The following is a 13,320-nucleotide window of genomic DNA, read 5'->3' as shown; positions in this document are numbered from 1 at the left end:
CTTAATATTAGATCCCTGTATTGCATCCGTATGGAAGATCAAATCTCTATCTCAAATCTAGAAATCAAAATATTTGTTCAGCTGATACGGTACTCTACTGTATCTATTCAAGGATGCCTTTACATCAGGTTTCAGATTTGATCTAATCAACTCTGGTTATGTTGGTTTGTATCAGAGTTGGTTCTTGAACCTATCAAACTTCATCAAGCTTGCTCTTAATGGCATCAGTTCCTTCACCAAAAAATTTTTATTCCAAAAAGAATATCTTAAGATTCATGAACATCTCATGTCCATCAGAAAGATCGAATAAATATCCTTAGATAATATTTATCAGATCAAGATCCAAGCTAATCGATTTGTAAATATTTCACACAAATTTGACACCCCAAACCCTAAGGTAAGAGAGTATTAAATTATCCAAGTTCATATCTCATATGGAGTTTTGGTGATCGATTTGCTGGAAATATTCTCGAGCACATATCAAGTAGTCTCTAAAACATAACCTCAGACAGACCAGCAAATCTCACAGTGGACCGAAACATGCCTAACATAGTTCAATTCTCCTTTTTCAAACATCCTTTTAAATAATGATGTCCCAAGAGAGGTCCATTAAAGAGAATTTAATTTTTTCCAAGATATATCAAAATTTACTGTAAAGGTATTTACTTCATCAGTCAAATCGAATAATTCTAATACTCTTTGCAGTTCATTTTTTTATCTCACTACAGAATCATTTGAACGTTTCAATTGATTCAAATTTATACTTCATAAGCAAGATGCACCCATATCAAGATAGGTCGTCAGAGATTTAATGAAGTAGTAAAGCCCTCTTCTGGCACTTATATTCATGAGTGTAAATACATCAATATGTATCAAACTCAAAACATCACTGGCTCATTCATCCTTTACAATAAAAGATGAATAAGTCAACTATACCAAAAGCAGGCTTCAATAATATTGTCTAATCTAGGATGCTAGTTAGATGTGTACTTTACACTAACAGACTATAGCAATGAGTTTATGTCATTTTCAATTATCTACTCATTATTGTAGTATCATTCACAATGATATTATAACAATTATACTTATTGACACCATCAATAAAATTGGACAATAGTGACAATCACTTAAAATGATATCTTCAGGATTGAGAACAAGCTCGATGATTCTTAATGTTAAGACTGGAACAGACTTTCATGTCTTGCATTCAGAACTCTCTTGCCGTTTTCAAACTTTATACTATCCTGAAGTCTTTTGCAACTATTTGCAAACATGACTTACATTATCGATATCCTATACCCAGATAGCAGTATTACCAATTGAAAAACTTCAAGGAGTTATCACATAATACCTTGACCAGCAACGATTTGCTGATTTCTCTTTTAAGCTTGTTTGGATTAGTCTAAGACTTTTTGATTAATTCACTTAGAATACTATATTCAACTTTTGATACTAGCTATCGAAGTTAGGTCTGTTAACATTGTCACTGTCTAACAAAGCGATAATTTTCTAGCCATTTCTGAAAAGAGAACAATTGACCTATTAGTATATGAATTATTTTAAGCCTAAAGACTTAGATTTTAGTCTAAAAGTTCTCCTACTATTTATACGAATTGATAGCCTCTATCTCTAATTCAAAAAATTATCTTAATTTTTTAGTAGGTACTAGAATCCACACAGACTATATACAGGCCCGAGTATGGCTCGACCAACCTATATGCATCTACGGGTAGGTTCTCAACCAATTATTTCTTTAAATAATTTTTACTAATTAATTTTGTCCCAGATTTTATTTCAGTAGGCGATGGACCTCCACTGAAAGTCCTGGTTAGGTCCAACCATTAACATAAACCTACTCAGTGATTCTAACTAATGAATAATTAGGTCCGAATATGGCTGGACCAACCCAACTATTCATTAGATAGTACAACAGAGTCGTCATATGATGAATAATAATTTTATCATTTAGAGAAACATCAGACGGATGGCGCCTACAATATCAATCAGAAATAATGGATCCATTATCATTCACCTTAATGGGAGGCTATGATCTAGTTATCATCATAACTAGCTCATTTTATAGACCTAATAATTTAGAGGATTTGGTTAATATATCTTAGAGGACATCGATCGACCTACAAGTCATAATCCTACCACTGGCTTCACCAAGTCATGAGAAGGATTAGTGACTAGTGGATCCAATCGGTATGTCGTAGATCCTCCCACTGATTTTACCAAGTCATGAGAAGGATTAGAGAAAAGTCGGTCTAGGGCACCTAAATCAGTCATACTGATTAACCTTAACAACATGGGTCAACTCGAGTCACCTAGCGATCTAATCAGCCTAATGACTTGGGCTTAATTTTTGAGCCTGAATCATGATCCATTTGGTTTGATCAAAGATATGGACTCGATCAACTATAACTATTATTTTTGATCTAGAGTATCCTTGATTTAATCTAAATTAACTATTGGTTAGATTAGATCAACTACTCTTTTTAGTCCATTAAGTTTTTGATTCTAACATTTAGTCTAACCCAATTAAAAGGACCTGATTTAAGCTAACCCATGCCCCATATTTTATGCAATGTCATTAGATCTTTAATTACAATTCTAGATCTAAAATATATTTCTTAATTCTTAATTAAGTATAGCATCAACATGGGTTAAGGTTATGAAATAATTTTTTATGTAAACCTTTTACATTAAATCATAAAATCTTTTAGATCAAATTTAAATTTTTATGGTTTTCAATCAAAGTAATTTTGATTAATCAAGATTAGATGTAACTAGTTTCTTCACAACTTGCATCACATACAACAATACCTAGGGTTTCAAGATCTAGAATTTTGCAAGAAAGTAAGTTTTCTCTTTTCGCTTTCTTCTTCATGGGACCTCACAGTGGCACCCCTACATGCCATGAAGAGCATCCCATTGAATGAGAAGAAAAGATCATGTAATCATACTTGCTCCTATGACTGGACAGCCTGATGATTACCCAATCTGAGTACTTTGTTACTCAGAACATCTGATCTAATTTACATATCATATATACAAAAATTTAGATCAAATCTAAAGTCATATTAGATCTTATTTTATATTAAATTATACTTAAAATCAAATCATAACACATCTCATGTATTGCTAAATTTAGATTTCAACTCTACATGCATATATGTTTATGTCATAATGAACCTTCGCTCTGGTACCATTTGAAGGAAAGCATGGTGGGTGATGTGCATACATTTTTAAAATTTTATAGTAAAATATATATAGATTAAATAATTTAATTTATAATACATATATAGATCAAATCTAAATCACCGTACAGGATCTATAATATGAACTAATATGCATATATGTACATCTGAAATCTAAAATTCAACAAGTACAGGACATATCTAATCTATATTGATTGAATATAAAACTTTATACCTAAGTGCGGGTAGCAGATCACCGTATCCAAAATTTATGGTAGATGATTCTTCTTAATGCTTGGCAGTCGCACATACGTCTGGCCTCTACAGATATCCACACGAAGTCTTGGTGCTGATCAATCTCCTCGAGAGTGCTAGCTCGCGAAGACACCATCCATTGACTGATTTGAGAGGAACATGATGGAATTGAAGAATAAAAATATTCTCTTCTTTTCTTCCTAGATCCATGCATCTGATCTCTGCAATAGAGATCAAGAGAAGAACCCTTTCTTCTCAATTTTCCATGCATAAGAGAGAACCTTTCTCTCTTCTTTTTACGCCCTTAAGAAGAACTTTTCTTCTCTAATTTTTTATAATAAAAATTAGATCTAATCTAATTTTTTATGCTAAAAATTACATAAAATCTTGAGATCTAGAAAAATCCAAAAGAGGGATCCAAGAAAAGAACTGTTCTTCTCTCTTCTTCTCCCTTTTTCTTCTTGATCTAAAACTCTAGAAAGCCCCAAACATCCAACCAGATTTTTTTGATATTTCTCCTCTAAATTTTTATGTTAAAAATTAGATCTAATTTAATTTTTATTTTAATAAAAAATAAAAAAAAATTGAAAGAAAAACTCCTTCTTCTTCAAAGCTGCGCACAAGAAAAAAGACCCATCTTCTTTCTTGATCTAAAACTTCAAGAATTCCCAAATCTAAATCAGATTTTTTTTGATATTTTTTTTTTAAATTTACATGTTAAAAATTAGATCTAATCTAATTTTTATTTTAAAAAAAATTAAAAAAAAATTAGAAGAAAAACTCCTTCTTCAAGGCTGCACGCAAGAAAGAAGACTCTTCTTCTTCCTTGATCTTTCTCTCCTTGGGAAGAACTTTTCTTCTCCAATTTTTTGCTGTATAACTAGCAGAGAAGCCTCTTTTTAATGCCCAAAAATTAATAAGAAAAGATTTCAAAAATCTTTCAAGAAGGGAGGAGAAGAGAAGAAAGTGAATATTGCGAGCGGGATCTTGGGGCGTCCAACTCTTGGACCCCCCCTCCTTGTTTTGGGCGACCATAAAGAGGAGATGGGGTGCCTCCTTTTTCACAGGAGGAAGAGAGGAGAGGGGTGCAGCACATCTTCATGGGGCATGGGGTTTCTCACAGTAAAAATTGGGGTGTGGAGAATTAATTATCACATGGGGTGGCTTTATTTTGGGTTTAGTCCTATTCCCAAATAGGATTCAAGATCTTGATCAAATTTTAACTAATTCTTGGATCCAATCCTAACCAATTTAGAAACTAGTTATAATAAACTAACTAATTAGATCCTAGCCCAATTATTAGGCTCCAATTAAATCATAATTAGTTAGATAAAAATCTCATTGATCCAGAGATTGATTCTTGATGGATCAGGAAAGCTATTTGATAATAGGGATTGATCCAATCAAGCTTATTATCCAATAAGATTTGATCCAATCAAAGTCTATTATCAAACTAATCCTGTTAATTTAATTTTGTATCCCTGAGATCAATTGAAGAAAGTCCTGTTATTCAATAGGGCTATATCCAATTAATCCAAATCCAATCTAATTGAATCCAATTCAATTAGATCTAATCCAATCTTCATTGCTCAATCAAATTAAGCTAACTAATAATCATATTGTTAATTAATTATTTTTTTAATTTACTGACCATTAGTAAATAATTATTACAACCTTTGCATAGGATTAATCATCAATCAAATTGATAATTAAATCCTTCAACGATTCATAATCGTCGATTAGCCATTTGATCAGACAGGTTCTTCTATGTGTGTGACCCCATAGGTTCGAACCTAAGTCAGTAGCACAAAAATAATTCTTGTACTAATCGATGTAACCATCTAGCAATGGGACCTGACGTCCGGATAGGCCGAATGTATGTCTAGCAACACTCTAGAATCCATATGGATATAGTTACTGTATAATTCATTCTTTGACACTTGATGCTCAATGATCACTTTGGATTAAACTGTCAACCCAAGAAGAGTGGTCCACATTGTGTCTCAACCTCAAAAATCTTGTGACTCCTTACTAGGACTACTTTGACCAAAGTTTTATTGAATTGAAACACAATGATGCATCATCTCTAATTTTACTTGGAGCGGTCAATCCTATCTTGACTTGCACTCAGACTTCACAAGTACTTGACTATACCCAAAAACCTTCCGTCATCGAATTAAAAATTCGGATGGTCCGGCACCAAAGCACAGTGAGTTGCTTGCAAGTCATCGAGACAGCTTCAGATTCGAGGGACACATATACCCATATCCTATCAGAGCAATCCTTGACAGCAGAATACTCCGAAAGTGGTCATGCTTAGTGAAATGTACTCCTACATATCACCCATATACCATATCCATATCACCACATGTCTTGGTTAAGAGGACAACAAACTAATATAGCTTACAACGATCTATACTCAATACAATTATCATCTTTGTGACAATTGTATCATTTGATCGTGAGCAGGATTTAAGAATTATATGACAAATCCTCCTTTATCATTTTGAAAGTAGTTCTAAAGACTTCATCATAATATATGAGTTCTATTTTAGAAGATATATTCCTTATGATAAATCTGCTAGATAATATTTATCATTTTATAATTCATATACTTATATGGAGCACAATCATCTATAACTTCGATGATTGGCTTTAGGACATATTTTTCAACAGTAATATCATATCAAAGTTTTCTAATTTGATGCTAAGGTTTGACTTTTGGAATGCTGTTAAGGTATATGATCATCTGATGTTTGAGGATACAATAAAAAGAATAAAGGAGCAAGATGCTGAGGCTTATCAACGCATGATAAAAATATCTCTAACAATATGGGCAAGGCATGTTTTTTGTTCAAAATCTCAGAGTAACCACATCACAAATAACATATGTGAGTCTTTTAACCAATGGCTGGGAAAGTTTAAGAGCAAGCCTATTCTTGGATTGTTTGAGAGTATGAGGCTGAAATTGATGAGTAAACTATAGAAAAGGTATGCGAAGAGATGTTCTTGAGAGGATAAATTAACTCCATTTATTAGGTTTAGATTAGATAAGACCATACAAGCATCAAGGGTCTGCAAGTTGACACCAGCAAGTAAGCAAAAATTCTAAGTACTGGTAGGGGCAAAGAAATTTGTTGTTGATTTGAGTAAAAGAAGTTATACATGTGGTGAGTGAAGATTGCTGGATTGACATGTAAACATGCTATACTATATGTTGGTTATACGAGAAGAGATTTAAAAGAATTATATGATGAATACTATCCAGTAATACTTAAAAGCATATAGTTCTATGATTCATTAATTATCTGATACTAATCTTGACCAAAGGAACAATGATTAGAACTTATGGCCTCCATCTCTCAAAAGATTGTTTGGAAGGTCAAGAAAAAATAGGAGAAAGAAGAAGGTGGACCTGTTGGGAAAAAGAGGTCCACCACTGTGAGATGTAATAATTGCAAAGGATTTGGTCATAATCAACTGACCTGCTAGCGTGCGTGTGGCAAACATAGTTTGAACTATCAAGTTTATTTCTTAACTTTAAAACATTAAATTTCTTACAACATATTATTGTGATTTTTGTAGGAGAAAGTACATGTACACCCCTCAAGCCAAGTGGATAGATCTTAGCAGCCCTAGGTTAATAATGGAACACCTACAACTGGATCTATCTTAAGGAGAAGGAATAGATCATTTCAAGGGGTGTATCTTCTTCTAGGGTTGGATCTAGTAGAAAGGGGAGATCTCGAGAAGTTGGTAGAGGGAGTATCAGATCTGGTTCAAGGGAAATGATTGTAAATTTAAACTCAAGCCAACAAAGTAGCATGGGGGATCTTTAAATTGAGCTATTTAGATTGGCATTTTTTTTATCTTCTTTTGGATGTAAAAGATGATTACTGCTTTTGATGCCAGTGAGCTATCTGCATTTTATCTGGGCGTATGTTTGGTGATTAAGAATTGGGAATCTTTCACTTTTTTATGCATATATTAAGCGAAGTATGAGAATATGAAACTTTATAGTACTATTTATATTCAATATTTTATATATATATATATATATATATATATATATATATATATATATATATATATATATATATAGCTTAGGTTTAAGTGTTCACCACTTTTCATGATAGTTTATGCTTTTTATAATAACTATAATAACTTATGCTTTCTATTTAGGTTCAGTTGATATTATTTCTTGATACTATTGTGCAGATAGCAATGTTCAAGTTATAAATAACCATTTGAAAAATGTCATAAAATTATTAGCTGGCTTTACTAATATGTCATGGGAGACATATTCAGGTTACTTTTGTGATCAACATATCTATCAAATCAATCTTTGAATAGTTTTATCAAAGATATTCAAGTTACTTTCCAGTGCATTTTGACTTTCGAACTGAGTGACATTATTAAATATCAAAGACCAGCTAGAAATATTAAATTTATAGCCTGGACAAAACCATGAGCAGTCTCCATGTCAAAGCTAGCTAGAATGTTCTAAGTTTCAAGCAGGAAGCTATATGCAGTTTCTATTTAATAGGTAGGCCGGTACATAATGATTAAAAATAAGAACTAATTAAAAGACAGAAATAGTCAAAAAGACCAAGCAAGCACTCTTTATATTTCTAACCCCAAAAACATAAGATCATACATGAACTTGGGTACTATGCCAACTTTCATTAAACTAACAAGTTTTCTAAAACTCTAATATAATTAATTTCACTTAAATATAAATATAATTATACAAAAATAAGTAGTATGATCATTCCAACCAAAAGTTTATTTATTATGGTACTACTCTCACCTTATTCTTTAATCTCACAATACAACCTTCTTGACTCAGATCTTTGCGAACCAAAAATAGATTGAAAGCAATAGATGCCCATTCATAACAAGGCTATGATCTCGACAATAGTTAAACACATCAGCCATAATTGTACAACTAAAGCAGCTATAACTACAGAAGTAATATGGATGTTCGTTACTATATCATTGCATAATGGAAACCTATTTCAATGACGAACACTGATCTATCTCTTTAAATACGGAGAATTGAGAAATCCTCAAATAAGTCATTCTAAATACACACACTCTTCTACTATTTTTTGAAATTCGACTGATTTGAGCATTGGAAGATCTCCATCGAAAGTTTTCTTGTAAGTGGACTTTATTTTCAAACCAGCTCTACTCCAAAGAAAGTATGACAGCCATATTGATAGGTGTTTTTACTCTACTACCATTTTTTTGCTTCACTTTACAAGGTGTCCGATCTCTTCAATACTTCATACTCCTATTGACCTTAGCTAACCTCATATTCTAGCAACAAGAACACCAATCCCTTGAATGGTTGTAATTTTCTTATGCATACGTCACCATGAAAAACTAAGGTCAAGGGTGGATTGTCCTTAGTATAACTTTAATAAAAAATAAAATCTTTAATCAGATGAAGTTATATTCATTCATAAAGTACATTCATGAAGGTATAATATTTGGTCGGGCTAATACTACGGTGTTAGGCCTTCTTAACAAAATATGCACCACACGCCATGTGGCTTTAAAGTGTTATTTGGTATACCATCGGTGATGTAATCACTGAAATGATATGATCACTGGGGTGACATGAATACTGGGATAATATGCAAATACTGAGGTGAGATATAATCACCATATTTGGTATATCACTGGCATATCATTGGAAATAAAATTTCATTGTGTTTGGTATATCACCAAATAGTGATAGTGATAATATATAAAATATCATAAATAGTCTTATACATTAGTACATAATAATTACTCTACAACTTAATTAAACATTCTTCATTTATAACTCCTCACAAAAATATATAACAGTAGTAATAATAATATTATTTATTTATTATTATAAGTATTTATTTTGATAAATCTATTAAAATGATATTATGATAATATTATATATAATCAGGCTTGACTAGGCTCAGTCAATTTTGACTATTAATATCAGGGCTATTCATTAGAAATGATTTTGTCCATCAAAATAAATTAAGAAAAAGAAAAGCATGAAGGATTTAACATAATCCATCTATACCAATTAATCATATCTATTTATAGAAATAAAATAGGTATCTAATAAATAAAAATCTATATCATTTAACTAAACATGCTAATAAAAATAAAAAATAAATTTAGTAGATAGGCATCTATAGAAAAAGATGAGGAAAATTTTTATTTTCTTCTCAATTTACTGACTAAAAATATTTTTATCTCAAAATAATTTCAATACATCACCAGTACCCGGTGATGTGCTATCATCTGAGATATGTGTGGTCATAGCATCACTGTATTGTGCAGTAATGCTATCGTTGAATTCATTACTGAATGGAATTTTGCAATACCCAATAAGACGATTATATCATCTAACTCATATCACTGGAGTAATGCGAAATATCACCTCCTACTAAACAGCACTTTGATTTACTTCAGAAGGATCGACTATAGGGCAAAACACCAGTAATCTCATGCAGCAAGGGTCTCAACCTAGCTCATTGAATGATGAAGCCTGGTTTGGATTTGGATAATAAAAATATAATTAAATTTATGTCAGTTTTGACCTAAGATTGGATATAATAAATTTAGACTTTTAATGGGATGAAATTATATATCTTGAATAATTAATCAAACTTCGTAGATTGTAATATTCGGCATTGCTTCTTTTTTTTCACACATCTTATTTTCTCATTTACACAGACGTATTTTTTCTAGATTGGTATATATAAAATCCAATTTTTATCTAAATAATAATTAATCAAGCTAAAAGAATCTATACTTTGAGAAGTTTATTATATGCTTAAAAATTAAATTGTTGATAGTGAACCATATAACAAATGATTAGTGCTAATACTCAAACATATTCTAACATATAATTTGTATTCTCTCTGTCCGGTTAGATAAAGTTTTATACATAAAAACATAAAAATTAATAGATATATAAATAAATTTCATATTACGTATAAATAAATTGGATAATTGATCAAAATCAAGTTGGGTCGGAGTTGGTCCAAATTGGAATCCAGGTGTGCTTGCGTGAATGCCTTCGCAGCCGGCAGAAAACGAAGACCAAGGGAATAGTCTGCAAACTTAAAAAGGCAGGGGATTAAAAGACATCCCAGCGAATACCGAGGCCTGCGCCCCAAGAAATCGCGCGAATTCCAAACAGCTTCCTCTCGGCGCTGGAACCAAGCTCCATCCACTTCCCTCCAGCAAAGCAAAAGTAATAATAATAATAAAACAATAAGAAAGATATGCTTCCACATTGTCATGGTCTTGTCTTCTTTCCTCTCCAATAAATAATCAAATCGAACCAAAAGGCAGACAAAAACCCCTCTTTCCTCTTCGCCGCATCAATTCCCTGCTCTCCCCTATCTTTGTTTAATCTTCTCTCCACCTATATATGATATCCATTAGTCCTTCTACTCTTCCCTATGGCCATGGAATCCTGGATGGTGGAGAGAGCCACAGAGGAGCTACAGTTGCTGGAAGCGCAGCATCCCAACCGCTTTGACTACCTCAAGCTCGAGCTCAAATCTATCATCTCCCAACCCATCTTCTGCCCTTCCTCTTCCCCTGCTACAACCCAAGGTTTGTACGTAAGTATGCTTGTGTGTGTGTGTGTGTGTTTTTGCCAGTTTTTTTTTTTCTCTCTTTCACCACCTCCTTGTTTTCTCTACTACAGCATCTTTGTTGCATTGATTTAAGCAAGGCATAATGTCTTTCTTTAATTAAATCTTTTTTTTATAGTGTCCTCCAACAGGAAGAGGAAGGGTGGTGAGATGCGAGGGGAGGGGAGTGATGGGTGGGAGCAGCAGAGGGTACAGAAGTCATCATCTGGCTCAGAGCAGCAGGGTGGAGAGGTTGATGGGAAGTGCGGGGACAGGGTGGAGATTGCCATAAAACGTGCACAGGCTTGCTTGAAGAGGATTCGACGGCTAAAGCAGGACTTCTTTTGTTAGCTGTTACTGTTTACTTAGGCTACCATGAACATCCTCTCTACAAAAAAACCTATCTTCCATTATGAGAGCTTGCAGCAATAGAGCGGGGCCACTGTTAATTTTGGCTTTACTTTTGGACAGTGTTGCCCGTAACATTTCATTTCTTGTCTTGTATAAGGCTTTTGTTTCTTAAAAAAGATTCAGCAGACAGCCAATGTAAGCAGATATGTTACCTTTAGTTTAAAGGTCACCAACTCTTGTCATCCATTTTTGACTAAACCATTCTATTCTTGCATTCTCAACGGTAAAATTGACATCAGCCTTGTTGATTGACAATCATTTTTCGTTTAATTCTCTCTGACTGAAAATTTTAGGACAATCCGTGATTCTTTTTGATGACCATTTTATATTTAATTCATAGTTCATAAGCAAATATAGAAATATATAGACATGTGTAGAAGAAATGTACATGGTTGGGTAGAAGAAATATTTAGTCTTGGCTATATCTAGATGGGTCAGGGTTATAAGACCTGATTTTGCTAGTAGTAACAAATGATTGTGATATTAGGGAATCCCTTTAGGTTGCAACATGCTGCAACCACAAGTTTTTGCTATAACGGATCGATTAGCACTCTTGCAGTATGCAAAAATTTTTATAACGGATCGATTAGCACTCTTGCAGTACTGTGTTTAGGAAAGGAAGAGAAATTTTTTGTATGATTTTTTATCCTTGCATTTGCATAAACTTGTCTGTTCCTAGCTAATGTATATGTAATCACCTATCCGATGGCTCTGTGTTTTAATTCGAAATTTATATCTTGCTGGTGATATGGTGGTGAATTCTTTCATTGATCACAATGGAGGAATCTCAACAAGCTAAAACTTTGCTTCATATAGGAAATGATCAATAAAATTAGCAGTGGTAAGGCGAGAAGTCAAGGTACATTGCATTTGTTGGGGAATTACCACTGCAGAGTGGTGGATTGTGAAGTTTATATAGAGCTCATAATTCATGGACATGGTAGAGTTGTGAAGTTTATGTAGAGCTCATTCATGTTCATGGTAGGGGAGTTAGTGAAGTCTCCTGGGTTCTTTTTTGAATGTTAGAATATGTGGCAGGAATCTTGTATACGTGGGTGGATGATCAAGCAACCATGCAAAGCGGCAAAGTCAACTGGAATTAGAGAATGTATCTGGCAGCGGTAAGCCTATACGAGCAAGGTCTTTCTTGTTCCATGCATTTTAGTATCGTAGCTAAAAGTATGCAGTTGATCCTGTCTTCTCTTAACTCGTGCTTGGACTGTGGTGAGAGGATTGATGGGGATGCATTATGGAGCTATGTTTTTAAAGGGGAGAGAGACGCGAATCCTTTATTTATGGCTATTATTTGACCTCCTGTCGCGTCCCTGGGGCTGAAAATGAGCCGGACTGGATCGGGCTATATCTTTACTCGAATTCAGTCCAAAATTTTTTGGTCCGAAATATATTTTTGAGCTTCAGATCGGATTTAGATTGAAAAATTTTTTAAAATTTAAGGTACCAGGCTCAAACCAAATGGGCCGGCCCAAGCATGAGCCCAAGATCTGACCGAACCTCCTTCCTCTCTCTCAGTTTCTCTTTCCTTTCTTTCTCTCTCTCGAAACTTCCATACCCCTGTAAGGACTCCTGCTTCGGCGCTCCCGCTTTCGCTCTCTTGCACTCTCTGATCCTTGGTGAAGCTGCTACGAGCGGAGGTCTTGGTGGCTAGCTCCGACGAGGTAGAGACGGAGACAAGGTGGAGGATCATGGTCTTCAAGGAGCTTTAGCACATGGTGGGGAGGCTCCAGTTCGGCGGTGGGGACAATGTGGGAGGGGATCGAAGGAAGGAGGTCACGAAGGAGGTGCAGCGGCTTGCC

The 13,320-nt window shown here is 33.9% G+C and overlaps 1 protein-coding gene across 1 annotated transcript; it reads left to right on the top strand.

Annotated features, from left to right (window-relative positions):
* The first annotated feature begins 10,546 nt into the window (after positions 1-10,546).
* LOC105042797 (uncharacterized) lies at positions 10,547-11,719 on the top strand. Its single transcript, XM_010920117.4, has 2 exons — positions 10,547-11,075; positions 11,235-11,719. Exons 1-2 carry the CDS (start codon positions 10,919-10,921, stop codon positions 11,444-11,446), a joined length of 369 nt encoding a protein of 122 aa, XP_010918419.1. The 5' UTR covers positions 10,547-10,918; the 3' UTR covers positions 11,447-11,719.
* Positions 11,720-13,320: the final 1,601 nt, after the last annotated feature.

This window comes from Elaeis guineensis, chromosome 4 (assembly GCF_000442705.2).
Source record: "Elaeis guineensis isolate ETL-2024a chromosome 4, EG11, whole genome shotgun sequence".
NCBI lineage: Eukaryota > Viridiplantae > Streptophyta > Magnoliopsida > Arecales > Arecaceae > Elaeis > Elaeis guineensis.
Note: the sequence above shows the minus strand (reverse complement) of the source record. Positions and strands in the feature narration are given on the sequence as shown.

Bases quoted from the DNA above. Each gene is read 5' to 3' on its own strand.
- LOC105042797 (XM_010920117.4), top strand. From the start codon at position 10,919: ATGGCCATGGAATCCTGGATGGTGGAGAGAGCCACAGAGGAGCTACAG. The intron at 11,076-11,234 runs GTTTGTACGTAA...TTTTTTTTATAG, and splicing joins TTCCCCTGCTACAACCCAAG to TGTCCTCCAACAGGAAGAGG.